The sequence below is a fragment of the Odontesthes bonariensis genome, chromosome 16 (genome assembly GCF_027942865.1).
Source record: "Odontesthes bonariensis isolate fOdoBon6 chromosome 16, fOdoBon6.hap1, whole genome shotgun sequence".
Lineage (NCBI taxonomy): Eukaryota > Metazoa > Chordata > Actinopteri > Atheriniformes > Atherinopsidae > Odontesthes > Odontesthes bonariensis.
Window position 1 is genome coordinate 20,947,218 of NC_134521.1, and position 21,524 is coordinate 20,968,741.

A 21,524-nucleotide genomic window follows, 5' to 3' on the forward strand; every position below is an offset into this window, starting at 1 on the left:
TGTGAGTGTACTCTGAGAGCATTTGTTAGGAGAGAAAGTTGACAGCTGCTCTGAGGAGGCTTTAAGGTGGTGTGTAGTCCTAATGGCCCCTGTTCGTTCTCCCAGATGAAGGTTTTTTGGAACAGATGGTTGGCTGGGTTACAAACCTAAAATAAAAATACATTGGAGCCACACCAGCAGCTCCAACTGCTGCTGTCACCTCATCCAGTCGCTCTGTCGGTCTGGGCAGAAACTCCAGTTCTCTGTTCGGAGCCTCTGAGAAACAACCATAAAGGTGGAGATGACTAAAGTTTTTTGTCTTTATGAGCAAAATGTAGTTTAGTTATGTACAAACACAGCATGGTTCAAAGATTATTGTCTGTCAACATTCAGTCAGGGTTGAGGATGAGTAATGGGTCCAGTGTGGTTTTAATGAACTGAAACTTTCTTTATGAATACATATCATTTCAAGTACAATGAAAGGAATCTAAAAGAGCAAAATCGCACCATCAAGTACTTTGTGGCTTGTTAAAGAAAAGCCGGAGGAAATGTCCCCCCTGACACCTCTTGGAGCAGTAGTTGGGTCGTATTTAAAGGCTTGAAGAAACGGCCCACTTTGTTTTTGAGACTGGAGGACTTGTTATAATTTTGCAGTTTGGTTTGCTTTACATTCATACAGACACAGGCGCGCGCACAAAAAAAAAAAGATCTGAGGAACTTCCCTGAAACTCCCCAATCACATGACTGCCCTGTTTGTGGCCTGAGGGGGACAGCAAGTACCATCAATCAGTGTATCATACACTGAATAACATGCACTTACTATGGTTGGCACTCTTCTTAACATTTGATCAACCTCCACAGTTATTTAGCCAACCTTCTGACAAATAGTTTCCTCCTTCTGTCTGAGCTTTACAGCAGTTAGTTCATCATTGGGGTATTCACCTTGGCTGTGGCTCACCACACATTTATTGTATGTACAATAAGGTATGTGTAAAAGCTCTGCAACACTAAGGTCCCCCCCCCCCCCCCCCTGGCTCTGTAATATCTCTACAAGTCTTCATAATACAATATCTTACCCATAATTCTTTGCCCCCAAAGGGTTTTGTGTGGATAAACAAAATAACTTCTCAGTGACAGGTGGACTGAAATTTCAACGTGTTTTATAGGGTTTATCAAGACTGGTAATCTTCTCCAGTTTTTCTTTCTTCATCCACCACATTTTTCCATCCGTCCATTCTTCCTAACCTTCGCCTCACCCCGGTTTTCTCTCTTTCACTCTCCTGCTTTCCGGTGCTGCTGTTCCTTATCAGTAACAGTCACCCGCCAACATGAAATACCATTAAGTGAATCCTCATGAGGCCTCCAAACACCACTGATTTATCCTGCTGCATGCTTCATAAGTTCCTGATTGATTTCAGGGATGAACGGCAAAAAACGCGGAAAGGGGGGGCGGGAAAAGTCATAGAGATGGGAAAGAAAGGCAATGGTGGAAAAAAGAGAGTAATGAAGGAAGAAACAAACAACCGAAGAATGGACGTTAAGCATAAAGAGCTGCACATAGATCCAGAGATGTGAAGGTGATGAGGAAATGCAGGTAGAAGCAGGGGAAGTAAAGGAAATAGGGAATGAGAAAAGAAACACAAGAATGAGTCAAATGAAGAAACAAAGGGAGTAACTAAATACAAAGAGATGAAGAAAAGAGGGGAGGAAATGAAGAAAACGAAAGAGAAAAATGAATAAACAAAGAGGCAGGCAAAAAACATGGAAAATTAGAGTAGATGGAATGAAAGGAACCATGACAAGAGGCAGTTAAATGAAAGATTAGAGAGGAAACAGAGGAAAGAAAGGTGTGAAACCAATAAAAAGTAAAAAACACAAATAACTGATGGAGGGATTAGATTGAGGACTGAGGAAAGGAAAGATAGTAGGGAGGATGAGATCACGACGAGAGGAAACTAATCTGAAAGATGGAAAGATGAGTGGAAAAGAGATTAAGACAGCAGAGGGAAGAGTGTATGGAGAGCCCAAAAGTTTCTGTAATTGAAAATGATGAAAGAAAAGAAGTGACAGAGGGAAGGATAAACGTAAATGAGGTGAACACGATAGGAAAGAAGAAATAAAGGAAGACAAAAGAAGAAAATAAGGTAACTATTTAAGGAAAAGAGGATTGAAAATAAGTGGAGGAAAATAAACCAGGAGGGAAGGACTTCTGTCAGGAGGGCAACAAGGGGGAGAGGAAGGAATGAGGGGGGGGGGGTAGGAAAAAACAGCTGATGTGAAAAAGGGAACTGAAGGAAAGGAAACATGGAAAATAAGAAAAGCAGGTCAGATAGAGGAGAAACTGAACATGAGAAGGTAAAAAGAAGGGAGGAAAAGGTCCGGAGAAAGCATGACTGTGGTCACATTTTTGGACACCGACTGATGAAATCATTTCAAATGAGGAGTTTGTGATATTTTCACAGGAGGAAGTCAAAATAAAACCCTGGGATGGCTTTTATCGATCCCTCATACAGTCTGTTTACGAGGCAAATAGACGGAGGAGAGGATGATGAGAGGAGGGGTGGAGAACAGAGTGTAAAGATCGAGTGGCGAGTGTTGTGTAAATGCAGGTGGGCCGCATCGATCCGAGACTGCGGGCCGCGCATCGACTGGCCAGCAGATGAGGACTGATTACATTGCAGTTAAGAGGCACATGAAAGGAAACACCGGTCAGACAGGTTCGCTGCTGAATACAGTCGAGTGTCGAATGTGTTGAATCGATCACGCAGGTGTGGGAAGTCACAGATGAGTCACAATGGTTGAGGGGAAAAGTCAGATCCAGAAGATGCTGATGCCTCCAGGCAAAACTCGGGCCTCTGTAAGTGCTTCAGTTCTGGTGAAACGGAGGTTAAACAGAAGTTAAATGCATGGAACTTCCTACCAGTTAGTTAAGGCTATATAAGCCTCTAAAACAAGCACCAAATTACCCACAAATGATCCAGACATTCTGTCCTTGGAAATGTTGGGTTAGAAGCAGAAAGAAAGTAGCCTAGAAATCTAGACGCCCCTAGCGGCCGCAAATGGAATTTGCACCGGGGCTAGTCTAGTCACTTGTGGTCGTTTTGCGAGGTTCCAAATCAAAACTTAATCGAGCCAATCAAATCGTGAGGAGCGGGGTCAGAGGCCGGGCTACCTAGTGACGACAGAGGTGCGACGTTTCAGTGTGTAGTTCCAGAGAGAGGTAAACAATGGCTGCGCCCGGCGAACAGGCTTATATAACAGCTATATTGCCTTCCATTAGCTAGCTCTCTTTAGATTTATAGGGAAACGAAGTAAACTTACATCTGAGAGCAATCCCCAGTCAATTGCGAGCATGATGTACCGAAGACGGCGGGCCGAACGGCAAAACCGGAAGTGCGTTGCTCACTGCGGCTAGCTTTAGTAGCGACAAATTCGTGGGAACAAAATTGTAAATAGCTGGTATTTTGTCAGATTTTCAACACCTTGGGGGTCTAAATGACTACTTTCTCGCCTGAAAATGTTTCAAATGTTGCTAAAGTTATATATTTACAGAGTTTATAGCTTAAGAGTAATCAGCTTTTCAGGCCATAGACCACAAACCACGATGTACATTCCGTCGCGTTGACTACATAAAACTTCTTCATCGCTCTGATTGGTTGTTGCGCCATCCTATTGCGTGGCGTTAAACTTGATAGACAGCCGTTTATCCCGCCCACACTGCTATCCAGCGTCACTAGACCCCTGTACAGCTTTTTGCTGTACGGGTCTGGCTTGCTAGGCTAGAAAGAAAGGGCAGGTGGGAGAAATTTGAGAAATTTTCACAGGGGACAAATTGCGATGGCTACATGGTTGAGTTAGGGCATCTAAACAGCTGGGGTCCTTGTTCCCAGCAGTGGAAAGGAAGTCCCAAAAGTGGCCTAAGGAGAGTAAAACTTGTCAGGGCAGGCTGCCTAGCTGCAGACTCATCAGGGTACCTGTGCTGAAATCCCAATAAATCAAGCATTAAATGTTGAAAGTGAGACATTTTACGGTTTCATGAACACGTCTCGGGGGCAACAAAAAGCTGGAAAAGTAAGTGGTACTAAGAAGAAAGAGCAGGAGGAACATATTGCAACTAATCAGGTTAATTAGCAACAGGTCAGTAACATGATTGAATATAAAAAGAGCACCTTAGAGAGGCAGAGTCTCCCGGAATAATGGGCTGAGTTTCAAACTGTTACTGCAAACTGTGTAGCAATTTCAGAAAAATGTCAGTCAATGTAAAACTGTGAACACTTTGAATGTATAATATGACAAAGGAGACCAAGGCTTGATAAGAAGCTACAATCCTGCATTAGACAAGAATGGGACAACGTTCCTCTCTCAAAGGTCCAACAGCTTCATTTTTAGAAACGTGACTGTGTTTTACATTAGGTGGAACTGTTATAAATGTCATTTTATATAACTATAAGGTGCTCAAAAACATTTACAATGAGGTAGGAGGGTGGACTTTGACTTTTACAAAGCAGCAAAGTTCCAGACCAATCAGACCCAATATCCAACCAGCAATGAAAAACGTCTCGCCAGTTGTTTACAGACTGCTGTTAAAAGAAGAGGGAAAGCTACACAGTGGGAAACGTGGACCTGTCCCAACTTATTTCCAGACATATTGCTGCCACCAAAATGAATATGAGCTACTATTTTTCATGAAATAGTAAGATGTCTCACTTTCAACATCTAACTCATTGCTCTACTGCAAATAAAATCTTGTTCTATGAGATTTTCAAATAATAAATTCTGTTTTTATTTACGTCCTCATCAGTACCACCTTTTTTTTTTTTTTTTTTGGACTTCGGGGGATGAAATATAGAACATGGATATCTAAATAATGTAGATTCATAGTTTTTTTTTTTTTTATTATTATTATTGTTTTCATCACCCAGTAGACTAGATTATTAGATTATCTAACCAAAACCAGTCGTGTTGAGATGTGGCCTTTGTAACTTTGTGCGTGACAATCTCCTCTAATTTCTTATTTGCTCTCTTTCCAATTTTGACATGACCGTCAGCTCTTTCTAATGTCCAACTTCAAAATTCATTTAAAAGGTCGGTTGTCATGTCATTGCAAAACATATAAAGTCTATTCCTAAACCATTATCGCACAACATTGTAAAAAATCCAACTTCTTCCCTTCTTTGAAATGAAGCATAAAAGTGCAAACCATGAGGAAGAGACCTTTGTAGAAGTCTGACCACATAGTGAATACTGTTCAGGAAAACATTTCTCCAGACATTCCCCTCGTTATTGATTCATTTTTTTCCACCACCTTCACTCTTCTTTTGGAGAGGTTGCAGTAAAGCAGTACAGACCAGAGGAGCCATTTAATCAGCTAAAGCTGAGATTGTCCTTCATGAAACAGACTCATCAAATACATAAGACGAATTCAGTGTATATGTTCTTATCAAGATGCATAAAAGGCAAACGACTGTATTGAAGGGAGCTTAAAGTAGCTAGGCCCTCCATAAAAACGCGATTTTGCGATCGCTGATTTTATTGCAAAATCAGCAAAATACCGCTGATTATGCGGGGGTCAATATTTTTCAAAAAAGCCGCATATTCAAAGCAATAATCACATTTTCCGCGCAAAATATGCGAAATATGCAGGATTCGCTTGATTTCACAATCTCCGCCCTTTCTGCATAAAGTTGGGAAGAGAAAAAAATGTCAAAAATTAACGAGAGAAAAAATGAAATAAGCTAATCGATCTCACCTACCGACGCACATTACTGCCAAAGACCGGGCAAACCAGTACCCCGATGTCTTGCACGAAAGCGGGGGGAAACTTTTCTGCACCCCGTGCAACTGTGTGTTGGAGCATAAAAGAAAAGGAGGTCTTTAAAATGACTCTTTTTCATTCAGTAGCAGCATATTTTGCAACTTTGCATAATTCACAACTTTTTGCATAATTCACAAGTTTCAACTTCTCGCAATTTCACGGCATAAAATCATTAAAAAAAACGCATATTCAATCGCAAAAACCAGGATTTTAGCCCGCAAGATCAAGGATTTTAGCCCACGTAATCAAGGATTCATGCCCGCGTTTTTCTGGAGGGTCTATTAAAGTGCACAAGCGCAGCCATGTTAATCGGCCGGGCCCACTGCTCTTCAAGTTGTCTCTCCTGGCAGTCTTATTTGCAGAGGAAAATCAAACGTCCTGCACACTGTCATTCTTTCCAATTAGAGGCTCAGGACTTCATTACTGCCACCCCTCCGGCTGTAGGCTTCAAACACACACAGACATGAAGGTTCTGGGCTGGCTCTTAACTATCTTTTTGCATCTATCTCTCTTTCTAAGATCGAATGACGTTAGTCACTGCACGGTCAGCTATGCACATCTGTCTCACTGCCTGTTTTAACCAGCCACTGCCAGTGGTTTTTCTTTTTGAGAGTAAGGATAACTGTTATTAACTTTAAAAGATATTGTTGCCAAAAAAAAATCGTGTTTTTTTCTCTTAATATGCAAGTAAAAACATTTTATGTCCACTTAAATCCAAATGTTGCCTTTACTGCTCCAAAAAGACGTCGATTATCACTTTTAAGGGTGAATAATAAGCAGCGAATGATCACTCTTGTGAGCCCGCTTTGTGATAATGGCATGAAGTTTGCTCATTGAGAGCAGATTTGACTTCAGCGTGCGAGAGTCACATAGAGATTTTCTTTAAAAAGTAACAGAAATTAAGAAGTTGATTTGAAAAGGTGTTCGCTCGCTGGAATGTGTGACGAATCTTAGAATCAGGGCACGTTAATGCAGCATGACGAACTTATTGAGCTCTAGTTCAAGAGTAATGGAGGTAACATATGAAGGGGGCATTTGGGGGGCGATGGGGAAAATAAATGAGAAGTAAAGAGCTGATCAGGTGATCTGCTAACAGAGTGGAGTCCCTTTAATCATCTTTGTCCCCAGGAGCAGACTGACAACCACTGTCCAGGTCAAATTTATGAACTATGGTAATGATGATGATAATTGCGGGGGTGCGTGGCTCATAAATCAAATTACCTAAGAACTCTCTCTACATTTCAATGATAAATTTGTTCTATGAATAAAGCATACTTTCCTTTTGCCATTATAAGTCCTACTCAGAAGCGTGCATCACTAGTTCAGAAATATTTGATTAACACAATCTTTTCCAATGTGTGAATAGCCCGGCTATCTCAGTCGGTAGAGCATGAGACTCTTGATCTCAGGGTCGTAGGTTCGAGCCCCACATTGGGCGTAGCAGTTTTAATAAACAATAGATGTTTGATCCAGCACTTTAAGGCAGAGTCAAAGTTCAACTCTGTTACCACCATCACAGTGTCCTCAGTGGTGATTCTTTGAATGGACACAAACCTCCTTAAATGCACAATATGAGTCAAAAACACACACTGCCAATCAAGAGTCTTTATTGTCAGAATGGCCCTGTAGGTCGTGTATTTCCATGTTTTTTTATGGAAAGTTATTTTCAAAACATCTAAAATTCAGCAAGAGAAGTCAACAAAAATGGAAAATTTAATTGAATGTTGTACATGAAGAACACCAGAGTCAACACAGTTTCTACTCTGCCTTGGAGCCAACAGAAGAAAAACAAAAATGAAGCATTAGCTTGTGCCAGCTAACAGTAGTATAGGTAGAAACAATAGTGAAAAGCATAGTTAATACGATAATGGCAGAAGCTACAGGCCAGCCAACTGTACCTTCGCCACCACCCCCTCCCACAAAGAAACCGCATTCAGTGGCAAATTCAAAATGACAAAATAAAAAGAGCCAAGGCAAGGGTAAATATCGTGTTGATTTTCCTCAGGAGGAATACATTTTGGATAGTAAAGGACTGAAATCTGATGCAGAACTTGAACAGCTCGTACTAAACATTGAGGATGCAACTTATGTCATAGCTGCAACTTTTCAGTTGATTCCAAGATGTTGGCTTGTGTGTAAGCACACATTGATGTGGCGCTTAGCTATCTCTGGATTTCTTTTTGTACACCAGTAAGGTGGAAATCATAATGGTTACAATGTTAACCTTTGCAACCATGTTTATGCAAAAAATTAAGCTAATCATTTATTGTGGGGTGACCAGATTTGAGTCTCTAAGAATAGAGGACACCTCCGCGCACTGGGGGTCTCTATCACTTTCACTCGATCTATGCTGTACGGCTATGATTAGAGCGAATGTAAAATAATAACTTAGTGTTTGTAGTGACACGCAACACTTATCCGATGTAAACATATATGAGGCTGAGATAGAGCAAAATCCCAGACGATTTCGAAATTCCAGACAGATGCAATTTTTAGCAAAGGGAAAACATGTCCAGGTAAAAGAGGACGTCTGGTTACCCTATTTAATGTTAAACTGCACACGTGGTGGCTGGGTAATTTTTGGTAATAAACACTGCAGTGATCGGGAGGTTTTGAGACAGGCAGAGGGATTCAGTGTGGGGAGTGCAGACAGATATGTGGTCAGGCGGGTGACCTGGCATCAGATAGTTTATCCTTTCCACTACAGCATCATATGCCAGCCTCTGGCAAAAACACAGCTAATGAAGACCGGCCCTGCCTGCAACTTGTCTGCTATGAAATCTCTCATTCTCTCTCTCCACTTTTATCTCTTGCCTCCAGAACTTCCCTCTCATGATTCATCCAAATGACAAACTGCGCTGTGATGCTGGGAAACACTCACAGTGCCTCCAAAAACTGTACATACGCAGTTGTTTTCTGTATTATTCAACATGGGATGACAGCTTGTCACTCGGTGCAGGCCGGGGAGGATGATGGAGCTGCTGTGGAAGGCTGCTGCGCATTCGTTGTCACCAGCGCCACGCTGGCATTGCAACAATGTCGGTTGGATCCTTTGTTTGAGCAATCCTGTCACTGCGGCAGCTGTGACTCCATGCTATGTCAACCAATTGAGGCAGAAAAAAAGCAGAGCAGAAGTTGAGGAGTGAAACGATGACTTCGGATAAATGTTTCATATTCACCTGCAGTGTGGTCGATGTTGTTGGTGGGTTGTCACAACTTTTTTTTACCCGCTGGCTTTCACTTAAGCTGAGATCCATCTGTCACTTGACTGTCGTAGCCTCTTTTTTATATATATATATATTTCCTGGCTTCTTCTCTGAGTTTCTTCAAGCTTTTTACATCCATTTCTCCTCCACCATTTCCCCTTTTCCCTTATCTTGCCCACTTTGATCTAAATCCTCTCTCTTTACTTTCACTAATCCACAGCTGCACACACTATTCGGCAGCCTAAACCTACTGTCGAGGTGGAAAATTGCCCCCCCTTTAATAAAAGCTGCTGATTTCCTTATGGCCTCCCATTCTGAAGAAAAAGGGCAAGTGTCTCAGCTGGGAGTGCAGGCTATTTATTAGAAAAGGCTGCTGGCTACACCTTCAGTCTGTAATACTAAGGGGAAAACATCACATACTGCAGCAGACTATGTGCTAAAGCAAATGATGGAAAGTGAGAGGAGGATAATAGGGGGTAGAGGGAGAAAAATATTAAATGAGTGAATATCAAACCTCTTGGTCCTGCAGGGTTCTTGGAGGCAGGTCTCTCTGCCTCTGTGAGGTTATAACACCAATAAGAGTTTGCAGTTTTGTTGTAATAATTGGGCTCCAAAGCGCACTGCTCTGCTGTTGCGTTGGTTGACGAATGAGGCCGTTTCTATGTTCTCATACCATGATGTGGTTCAATTGAAGATCAGCCTTTTTAAATTTATTTTTTTATTTGTGCGTTTGGCCTCAACCTAACTCTGTTAACTTTTTTTCTTGAGTTTAAACCTCTTTTAGTACCACATTGGTCCAATAACCTGACAGCAGCGCAAACCGGTGATCGATACAAGAGACTTTTTTCGTTCTATTTTCTTGGAAAATAAGTGTTGAACAAACGTAAACACAGATTTTCTAAGCAATGAGCTTGGATTTACATACTCCTGCTGTTCTGAGCCCTACGGCTCAGGCATACTGCATAGTAGAAACATTATTCAGAGTTTAAACAGGTCACGGGAAGTTGGATTTTATTTGGATAACCGAAACAGTATTTTCATATCTTTTATGGTCAGTACACAATGATTACACAGTGAGTACACATTTTCTGATTGATTTTTGATGGGACTTTTTGAGTGTTCAGGTTAGAGTGCGGTGATGTCACACACTTTTGTTTTTGACTGACTCACAGTTTACACATTAAACAGAGGCATGTTGGCTTTTTTCACCCAATGTGATTGTCATTGTGGTCGTCCTTGGTTGTGATGGTTTTATCTCAAATCGCCTCGGAGCACACACTCAAAGCGTAATTCACTCAGATGATATTCAAGCTCAGAATGTTCTCTTCAAATATGGAGCTGAAGGTTTTTTGTTTTTTTTAACCTTCCATAAAAACTATACAATACCCACTGAATCTGTGCCTGATTCTGCCACTCGTAGTGCAAATGTTTTTCGATACAAAAGGCTCCATTTGTCCTTGATCACATGTCTTTTGGGAGTCTGATGGAAACCTATCAACTTACTGTAGCTTCAACTGTTACTGCCTTCCTACTCCCCACTTCAGTAAATGCCTCCCTATCTCTTTGACATGGTAAATGCAACATGCTGCGTAATATAAGCGAGCTGATAAGCTAAATGTTGCTGTTCATTTGACAGTCATTTCTCATTTCCAGGGTGTCAAATGCTGCCTTTCTCGTTATGACTTTATGTTCTGTTTTTCCAGCACCTGATTCTATCACATATCAACATCAGAGCTAACCTGTAGCATAACTTTTCAATAAATTAGATAAACATCGTGAAAAGGGGTGTTTCTGGCGTGCTGGATTAACGCTGTGAAGCTCTGAATCGTCAAACCCAACCTTGATGTTTTCTTTAACAAAGATTTACAAAGATGTGGCAAACGTGAACAGTGAGTGAATAAAAACAAGCAAATGTAAAAATGTAGTAAAGTAGTCTTGATCTTCAGTCTTAGGGTTCTTAAACACCAAAGAGAAGTCGAGAAACAGCGGCGACGAGAGGACCACTGCGGGGTTTCCTCATATTGCGAGCATCCGGGCAAACAAATAGCACCCAAACGCACCGTGAAGACCACATCCAGCAGCCAGCGAGGGTTTACCATCTACACTGGTGCAAGCAGACTTAAATATGCTGTTCAACAAGAGAAACCAGAGAAATCGGGAGGCTGCTTTGACAGAAAACATGAGCAAAGCAACGTTTCTTTGAGCTTTGCTTGTCTTTCACCCACCACAGGAGTTTGCATGTAGTTTGGTGGTTGCCGAGAACTTGAGTAGGGTTGAAGATGGAACGGTGTGGGAAAAAATGAAAAACTTAGGGTGAAATCAAAGACTCGCCAGCTATGCTGAGTAGAGCACAGCCTTTCAGTTCCCTCTCAGTCTTCAGATTTCAGACTATTTCAGGGAAATACGGACAGTTACGATCTGCAGCAGAGATAGTTGAGCCAGACTGATGGAAATTGGGTACGCCGTGACAGCAAATTACACTTTAGCCCAAAATCAGCGTGGAACATCACTAATCTTTTTTTTTTTTCTTAACAGCATGAGAGTGGAATTTCCTCTGACAGCATAAGAGTGGGTTTGATGCAGTTAGAAGTCGAGTCAGTGGTCATAATTTCATGGCTGGAAACCGGAACAGCCACACAGATTTGCTCAGAGTGTTGTAGACAAGTGTTGAATTTCTTCGAAAGGTTACAGCTCCCACATGACTGTGATCACGCTAATCGGTCATCATTTACATCTGGGGATTAGATGGGATTGAATTTAGAGATGCGCATGGAAATCCCCTCCGGCACAGTTTTGTCTGTGTGGTTTCTCCTCATTGTGGATACAGAAAGACAGTTAGTAAACACAGAGCTGTGTGACTGCAAATGACAATCCAGCTGCCATGTGCTGGGAACATATTAAAATTCATAAGGGATTAAACCAAGTATTTGTGATTACAGTATGTGCATTACAGTGAGGTCAAGACAGTCAAAATCCAGAACTGTGCATCCTTCTTATTATCTTCAAACTAACAGAAGCTGTATGTGTTTGCAAACTTGTGAGAGACCAGAAGCTTTCGTTGTTTGAACAGATAAAGAAAACTTTTCTTTACATTTCTTTTCAGTTGACTTTTTTTGTATTTAAGCTGAGCAGTGACTAAATATCCGGTCTGGCTAGAAAGCTGGAAATGTCTCTGAACTTCAATTCTGCCACCAAAGCTTACTGTTCTCCTCACGGATTAACTTATTGTTGTGAATTAGCTTCTCTATCCCTTTGATCTTTTACTAAACTGTTTACAAGAGTAGCAGAGAAAAGTTTTGGAGAAAAGACTCCAAAGTTGAAGATTTCTTTCGTGAGCATAGAAAAGCTCACTTTCATCATCAGATTTAAGGAGAGCAGAACGTACTCGCATTGCAGTTAAGTCGAGCCTCACATATCTGAAGAGTTAGTTTAGATTTTTCTGTGGCCTTTAATAGAGATCAGGTCATTCTGTTGATTGAAAAGAAATTTCTTTTGGGGTGTCTGGTTAAGCATTAATTTGTTTTATCTGTTATTTTTTCTAAATAGAAGTGTTCCTTTGTGCTCATTTGGCCTGTGGGGTTCCTCAGAGATTAATCCTTGGACATGTTATATTTAAGATTTTACCTTTGTATTATACACACTTTGCTAGGATGGGTCACTGTATATTCTCAGTAAATTTGCATAAAGACTGAAGGGATACATAAGTAAAATTCTAATCTCTGTTGAACCCCTCAGGTCTTCTAAGCAGGGCCTGATAGTCGTACTTTGCTTTCAACCGAGAACACGATGGAACTTTGTCCCGATACCAATTCCTCTACTAAACCCTACAATGTGTCCCTACCAGTCTGTGTTACATGGATAAGGTGTCCCTTTCCTTTTGAAGATCTGGGAGTAGTGGTCATTTACCCATCCAAATGGACCATTACACCCCAGTTGAAGGGCTAGGCCACCACTAGTTCTTGATTACCAAAAAGGAAAAGGGACACGTAACCACGTAAAACAGTGGGATGTCAAGATGGGGAAAGAGAAAAATTTACCCCCTTAAATGCTCTTTTGGGTATTTTAAATCACAGGAGACGACCCCTGCCATGTCTTGTTTGTCTTTGTTGTTGCGTGAAGCTGTCTGTATTCTAGATTTCGACAGGTGTAATTTTACAAAAATGTACTTACTTTAAGCTAAGCATGATTAAGGGCATGGTCATTGACAGTTTCACGCTCAAAGTGTGCCCAGGGTTCTCAGTTGCTTTCATTCCTTCAGCAACGTAGTGGAAAAAATAAACTTTATGTGTTTTATTGTTTCCGTTCTGGGCTCCTTTCAATCTTGTTTTGCTTCCATAGTCTCTGAAACCATTGAAAAACATGGGGACGAGCGATTCAACACAGCATAAATAAGTCCTAAATAAGTCATTACTTTAGTTTTCTTCTCACCGTCAAGCCTTTATGGTGTAAGGCCGCTCCCTTACAATGTCCTTGCCTGAATTAATGTATTTCCAGTTTCTCTTAATTCCTCTCCTTTAAAGTACTTGATATAATTTCCACGGCACACGTCATTTCTGGCTCCAAAATCCCAGGTTGTTGATGGACAGATGCCACACTCAAGCCTTAAGAGGAGTACTCTATAAACCAGAGGGTGACATCACTTTGACTGCATCGATCAATCTACAGTTTATGCGGATTTGCACTATCCACTCAGATTCTGTTCTTCATTAATCTGCTTCAGTCACCAGTGTGCTGTAATCACTCACTGATATATATTTGGCTTTCCACCAGCAATATTATTTTCAGTTCTTCTTGACTTTTTCTTGGCACATTTATTTTTGGCATTTGACTCCAATCCGCATTGAAGACAAGTGTTTTGTTTTTTATTATAACTGCCGGCAGGCCAAGTTGTGCTAGTTGCTGGTTCCTACAATCCAAATCCCATTGGCTGATGAATTACAAATACGTCCAAGTTTATTTGGTAACGTTCCAGTCTGTAACATTGGAAATGTAAATGCTCATGTAATAATGTTAAAGTGTTAAAATCGTGTTTGTTTTTTCTGTGTCATAATGCATGAAGCTAAACGCAGATGGCTTAGGAATGATGCATGTTGCTCATGCATAGTCCACAACTGCAACCAGTTATTGAGATTATTCCTGGAGGGAGTGTCTTTTCGGGTGTGTGTGTGTCTGTGTATTTCATCACCTTTGAGATACTTCAAGCCACAACTGATGATATCTGCCCCTGGTTTGACTACTACCTCGTAAACACGTCCACACATACATGGATACACACGGACACGCAGCTGCTCACACACACGCATTGATCTTTAATGGCCTCGTTTATTTTCTCATCCGACCCTCCGCCCTCGCTGCTCCATGAACATGTCAGCGTGGTGACGTGCTGCCGCTTCCTGCTCAGTATTCATGTGCAATTTGTGTTTAGAGAATCGGATAAATCACATTTTATTCACAGAGGTGCACATGAATGGAGTCGTCACACTCTTCTGACTCAAAATGTTACTCCAGCAGACAGCAGGGCAAAAATATTAACATCTGCAGAGTCGCAATGTCACTAATCTGTAGCATCTGTGGCTCTACACAAATTTTTCTCTCATCCCTTTAAAACGACAGCCCCGCAAACAAGACCGTTCTGATTTATGGTACCAAATCTGCCATGAGCTAATGATCCATGGGCTAATAGTCCTACACAGACTTTAAAAAAGGAGGATCAGACATTGTGTTCCAGCTACAGGAGTATCACACTCCTCAGCTTCCTTGAGATTGGCAGATTGGGACAGAGCAAAGAAGCATCTCAGGGTCTTGTTCACGAGTGGGGGTAGGACTGAGAGTAGATTGACAGAGGGGTTGAGGCAGCATCTCCAGTGATGTGGACATTCCACTGGTCTGGTGTGGTGAACGAGCTACGGGTAGTGACTGAAAGCGCGAGATCTCCAAAGGGTGGATGTGTTCAGCTTTAGGAATAGGGTGAGGATCTCAGTCATCCAGGAGGGTCTCAGAGCAGAGTTGCTGCTCCTCTGCATCCAAAGGAGCCAGTTACGGTGGTTCAGGCATCTGGTCAGCATGCCTTCTGGACGCCTCCCAGAGGAGGTGTTTCAAGCATGTCCCACCGTGAGGCAGCCCTGGGGGCACATCCATTACCAGCTGAAGAGATTATATCTCTCAGATGTCTTAGGAATGATTCTGTATCATCTCAAAAGAGCTGGAGGAGGTGACGGGGGGGAGGAAGGTCTGAGAATCTGGATTCAGTAAATAGATGGATAGATGTGCAGATGCAAAATGCAAAGTCAAATAATTGTGCTCAATTCACATCTTCAACAAGCCTGGGCATTTTGTTTTTTCTTTTTTTTTTTTTACTAAAAAAACATCTGTTTTGAGCATATCATGCATGTAAATCATATCCTTGTGTAACTGTCATAATGTGCTCAGCATGATCCAATGTGATCTACCCAAACACAGATTTTATACAGATTTAAAAGACATTTCTGGCCCACGTCTGTCTTGGTTTCACCCTTCACCGGCCTTTTTTTGGACTTATTATATATTCCAATACCAATCTCTCTCCCCATACTACTTGAACCTATCCCTCCGAGGGGGACGGAGTTCAAGAAATATTGGTCATCAAGGCCTTTTGGGGCCATTTGGATTCGCTAGATGACCACGGATTGTTGACCCTTCAAGGAAAAGGGAGATCGTAGCCTTGAAAAACAAGGGTGGAATTGAGCCAAAGTCTCGCATCTTTCTCCATAAACTTTAGTGTTGGTATTTCTTAATCGATGTTGGTGGTCTAATTGAAGGAATAGAATAAAATGACAGACTGTTTTATCCTTCAATCTTTTAAGGTAAAAGGCAGAGCATCAGCCAAGAGCACAGCAAAAAGCTCTCTGTTCTTTATTTCAAAGTGAGGCTTCTGTTTTATCTTCTCTCATTTTACTGCAAGACGGAGGGTCGACATGCATCAATGACTCCAGGTTTTACATCCACGTCCCTGTACTGTCTTTCTAATTTACTGTTTGAAATCTCACCGAAGCTTTAATGAAATACAGAATTTTTTTTTTTGTCTTTGAAAATCTGAAAAATTCATGTTTAAAATTTAGATTCAGAAGACGATAGAACACTTGTTGCCGCTTATTTCCAATCTGAGTTGAAATGCTTTGACATATCTGAATCCAAATTCCCAAATTTGGTGCCAGCTTGTGCTGCGTGATTTACATCTTGTCCCAACAAGCTAAATTTCACAGCTCAATCAATTTGGGTAAATTCAGAAGAAAACAAAGAAGAACAGAAGTGGCTCCACCTGTAGTGGTGATTAAGAAGAGAGTTATGTTTCCCACGTGGGTGAGCAGGATCGCCAATTTGCATTTTGTTTCCCTGAGTTTTTGACAGGTTGATCTGTGTTATGAAAAGTTCCCCGAAGGAGGAAAAGTGTAAATATCTCCAGACTTCAGTGGAACTCGGCCTTTAAACACCTGTTCAACTAAAGAATAGTCAGGCATGTCCCGCAACCATTTTTGTTGAGGTAATGTCAGTGAAAAATACTTTTATTTGTCACTGCAGTCGTTTTAGATGCCAAGTAATGCAATTTTATGCTTGCATTAGGTGGCATGAATTGCATTTACCTCAGTGCTTTCTTTCAGAAAAACACTGTGAAATTCCGTCGGTACCAAAATTAGACAGGAAAAAAGAAAAAAAGACGGCTTTCTGTCTTTGTCATGTTGGCAGGTTTTCCCCTGGTTGGAAAGAAACTTGATCTGGGGCAAGCCAGTGCCTGTAAAATGTATTAATGTTGAAATATCGCCCAAAGGAAAAAGAAAAATTTAATTCTATGGAAATTTAAATCATCCAAACTTCATTCTCGTCTTTGAATGTTTTGAAACGCAGATTGGAAATCAAACTCCAGTCAACGGAGGATCAGTTTTATCCATTCTTGCATGACAATCTCATAATGGAGATGTCAGTGGTTTGACGTTGTGAGTGTGTCAGCAAGCCTTCGCCTTCACAAACACACTTCATCCCTCCGAATTCAGGCCACTTAAGTGCCGTACTGCATTTGAAAAGGTGTAGAACTTTCTGTTTTCCAGTTACTTTTGAACATTCAAAAGTGTCACAATGTGAGAGCTATTTCGGATTCCCAGCAACCCTTCAAAAATGCCCTTAAAGGCATTTAGTCATGGCCATTGATCTGCACCTGAGGCTTGGTTGATTTGATGCACCTAATAGGCTGGGTTTGCTCGAGCTGCTGCTGCGCTCAGGTCAATCAAAGTTTCAGAGTGACAGGTCACTAGATTACCGTGCATTTTTTTTCTTTTTCCTTCTAATTTTCTTTTGTTTTCATTGTTGCTACATTGTACTTTGCTGCAATCATGCAAAGGAGACCAATCAAAAGTGAGAGTTGAAGCTCAGCTCAGTATCTCAGTTTGGACAGGTGAATTCTTGCTGAAAAATAAATCAGTGTCACAGTGATAAGATCGGTTTAGTAGAATAAGTTTACTTTAAACAGGTAAAACAACAGTGCAAAAGATAAAAGTATGTACCACATAAGAATACATTTTGTTGAAAATAAGAGCTACAGATGCTTATATATGCTAAATCTTCTCTTTTTGCTTATTTAATATCTAACCACGTTGTCCACCCCAACCCATTTCCAAAGGTAAAGGTATTTGTTTTTCCCTAAAAAAAAAATATAGCCACGTGAATTTAACACAAGATAAAATAGGCCTAGACAACAGACCTCTAGTTCTTTCTTTAAAAGAAAAGGAAAAAAACAATAATATGTTCACAAAAGCCAATTTTCTTAAATACCTACATACGCTGCTGTAATCATGCCATGCCAGTAGGTGGCAGTAATTACATTAATTACACGGAAAAAGTGATGGGATCTGATCCAAAGTCATCATTAGATGTAAGGTGGTGCAGCATATCTAAATGTCATTGCATAAATATAGTGCAAGTGAGTTGAGGTAGATGTGGCGCAACCAGTGTAAAAGCTTCTTTGTTGTGGTGGTTTCCAACACATGGGCATTACGCAAAGTAGGCTAAGACATCTTTGTTCGCCAAAAAGCTTAGCTCTGTAAACACGGGTACAATTAAACACTTGAACGTGACAATGCCATTAGTTCCACCTGATTTCCAACCATAGAACCACTGCGTAAGGTCACAATGCTGAATGAATGAAGTCAACTTAGTGAAGTCATCTTCAGGTACTCCAGCTTCCTCCCACAATCCAAAAACATCCATGTTAGGTTAATAGGTTCATGGTTGTTTGTCCCAGTGGCTGCTGGGGTGAGCTGAAGGGATGAAGATAAATTAACTTAATGAAGTGGAAGAATTCGATAGTCTGGACTCAGGCATTATTTTACTTGTTTCCAAGACATCAGCTTCAAGAACTGATATGCACAGCCACCCTAAATTATATTTACCTCGCCTTTAACTGATTTTAAGACTGTGACTGATGAATCTGCTTTTGCTTGTCATCTTTGAAGGGTGAAGTTTTCACAATTAAGGAGATTTTTTTTTCAGTCAGGCTCCCGGGATTGAAGTTGAGGCTGAAATTCTGATCATTTAAGAAAGTTTGAATTTTGTGAACCCTTTGCTGGATAACTAGATTCTGGCATGTAAAAATGTTGATGTACTGAATAGAAAAGGTTGGTCTGTTTTCTCTCGTGGAATATTGTACTTTTTTGCTGATGGTCTTCACCATGAGACACTTCAGTGCACAGAGGAGTTAATGAATCAAAACACAACACTGGTATCAAAGCAATTCAGTAAAAAGAACATACTTATACATTTAGAGTTGAGACAGTTACCCTCATCATTTACCAGAGGAGAGTTCTTCCATCCCAGAGTGAGTCCATGTTATCAGTGAGGTGAGGCGAGCTGAGAGCCGCTGTGCTCGCTGACTGGAGCCGCAAAGATCGGCAGAGTCTTAGAGATTATGTCCATTGATCTGACAGAAGGTGTTTGTGGTTTCAATCGACGGAGCCTGCAGTCTGACTGTGTGTTCTGTAATTTCAGGGGCCGAAGGAGCCGTGTTCAGCAAATCGGTGGAGACGCCGCATGTCAGGGCCGAGCCATTCAAAGAGCTACGGTGAGTCCGAGGAGCAACTACAGCCACATCCCGTCTCTTTTGTCACACAGCAAAGTGGTCACACAGAAACACTCGCTTAGTTTTACTGTGCTGGTGTGGAGAAGAACCAATCATTCTAAAATGACTGTCAGAACTTTACTCCCCATGTTCATCTGAAGCGCTAATATGATGAATATCGCTGAATTCTGGATCAGCCAACGCCTTCGGGCAGGGTCAGTATTTTCTTTTTATAGGCCCATGAAAATAATCAGTCGATACACTTTTGGTTGCAGCCTCAGATTTGTCACCAGTGAAACCATGACAGCAACAAAGGAGCGCGTAATGCACTTCACACGAAACTAATGTGAGGGGTTTTAAGATACCATTAATGGTGTGAGTTGGGGTTGAAGCAGTATGTCTTTCAAGGACTGGAAATTAACACCAGAACTCGCTGAGCCTCATTTATCACTGCTGATTGACCATTACAGGAGGGGATATTGCTTTCAGACAGTGGAAACACTTTATTGACAGCAGTAAATACACAAGCTGAAGAAAAAAAAAAAAGTGTTATAAAGTCAGAAGACTGATGACTGTGCTTTTAGAATTATTTCACCTTTCTGCTTCCCTCGATAGACTCGATATTTTATTAGTTCTTAGCAGGTTCGGTCAAGTGTACTCTGATACACATTGCCGGTTAAACATCTATTCAATTGGAAGCTTGAATTTTGTCAGTTTGCAACTAAATTTGAGTACAAACCCATAATATTTCTTTCAATATTTAAATCTATGATGTGTCAAACTTACAATATGTCTTTGTCTTACTTGCTGCAAAAGATTTTGACACCTAGGAGTTAACTTGAGAGACAGAAAGGTTGAACCTGGTGAGACGGAGACGGGATTTAAATGTATAAACTGATGAGGTGTTGGAAAGAGCACTTTTCCACGGGTGGATACCACTCTATTGCAATAATTTCTGTCTGTAGATGCCACACTTAGTGCAAGATCATATCAGGGATCAGTGGGTTCATCTTTGGCAACAGATACCTTATCCCTCTCCATCTTTCCTCTCCCCAATATCAGTCCCTGTCTATGTCCAAATTTACATCTGAGGACCACATCGTACATCTGTAATAAAAGAAGGGCTGCTTGAGATAAGAGCAGGGACTGAATACAGAAACAAGAGCAAGATTAGGCTGAAAAGAGCCAAAATAAATTAAGAGGAGTAGGAGAGATTTATTCAAACAATAGATGAGAATTCTCACTTGAAATAGTGTTTTAGTAATGTGTTGTTCTTTCATTGCCTGAATGTAACCCAGAGGTGTGAGGTTCGTTTTATTGTATCTTGGTCACAAACTTCAGTCTCAAGGATGAAAGTGCTATGTGTGATCACCCTGTCCACTATCCACCCTTTCTTCTTCCTTCTGAGGACCTTGTGGCTTGTGAAAGAAACCCTCGAGGATGATTGTTTGCTCTGATGTAAAAATGCAAACGGGCAAACGTTCAACGTGGTCATGTAGCTCTGAGATTTGCAATACCTCCAGCGGCCTTGTTTAGTTTTAGTTTAGTTTCGTTTAAAGGACGCCAACGTGTTTAATATTGAAAAGCAGGAGCGGAAACAATCCCTAAGGTCGGATTGATCAGCTCTGTCCTAACAAACAGCTTTTTGAGTCAGAAAGCCGAGGTAAAGTCTATGTTTTGTTATACATGTTTTCATTTTAAGTGGTCTGCATTATTGCAGCGCTCTGTGTGCTGGGGTTAGTCAGGCCTCCCTTCATTGGCTAAAGATAGCTTGACCATTACAGGTAGTTTGAGCCTCCCTCCACTGGCTCCTGGTGTGCTCAAGCATTGATTTAAAGTAATTTCGCTTGTATACGAATGCCTTGCACCGTCCTACCTCTCTGATCTGCTTCAGCCCTATGCTCTTTCATGGTCTCTAAGATTCGCTGACATGGGGCACTTGGTTGGCCTGAGAACTAAGCTGAAGTCCAGGAGACTTCCGTGGTCCTGGCTCCTAAACTGTGGAACGTGTTGCCTTTGCAGATCAGGCAGTCTGTTTTGAAATTGTTATCACATCTTATATTTTCATTCTGTATTTCTTTATCTTTTTATCTGATCGTTATTCAATGTGCTTTATGGATTAGATTGAATAAAACCAGGTTTAAAGGTGCTACTGTATCTGTTTTCAGACCTTGAAACCCAGCTGACCACAGCCAGGATGAAACCAAAGATTTTTATTGAAATACAGAATCTTTCTAGGATGGACAGGTGTCACAGCTTATCGGCCCCCTTTACAGGCATCAGTCAAATTCATCCCCAGCTGACTCTTTTTTGGCTTTATCTGCCCTCATTCTCCCCCCACAGTGTGTGAGTGTGAGGTGTGGCTGTCTCCTTGGAATAAATGTCTTGTTTGTCATCTTTGTCTCGCCCGCGCGGTCGGATGAGATGACAGTCAATCAGG

The 21,524-nt window shown here is 41.2% G+C and overlaps 1 protein-coding gene and 1 non-coding gene across 3 annotated transcripts in view; both read left to right on the forward strand.

Annotated features, from left to right (window-relative positions):
- The window catches only part of sgcd (sarcoglycan, delta (dystrophin-associated glycoprotein)), a 395,576-nt gene that overhangs the window by 348,441 nt on the left and 25,611 nt on the right, over positions 1–21,524 (forward strand). For both annotated transcript variants that reach the window (XM_075486567.1, XM_075486565.1), the window contains one exon: positions 19,015–19,087. In XM_075486567.1, coding sequence (XP_075342682.1) covers positions 19,015–19,087 — 73 coding nt within the window. The remainder of the gene's footprint in view (positions 1–19,014; positions 19,088–21,524) is intronic.
- On the forward strand, positions 7,160–7,232 carry trnak-cuu (transfer RNA lysine (anticodon CUU)). The gene has a single exon. It is a non-coding gene; the product is annotated as a tRNA-Lys (tRNA).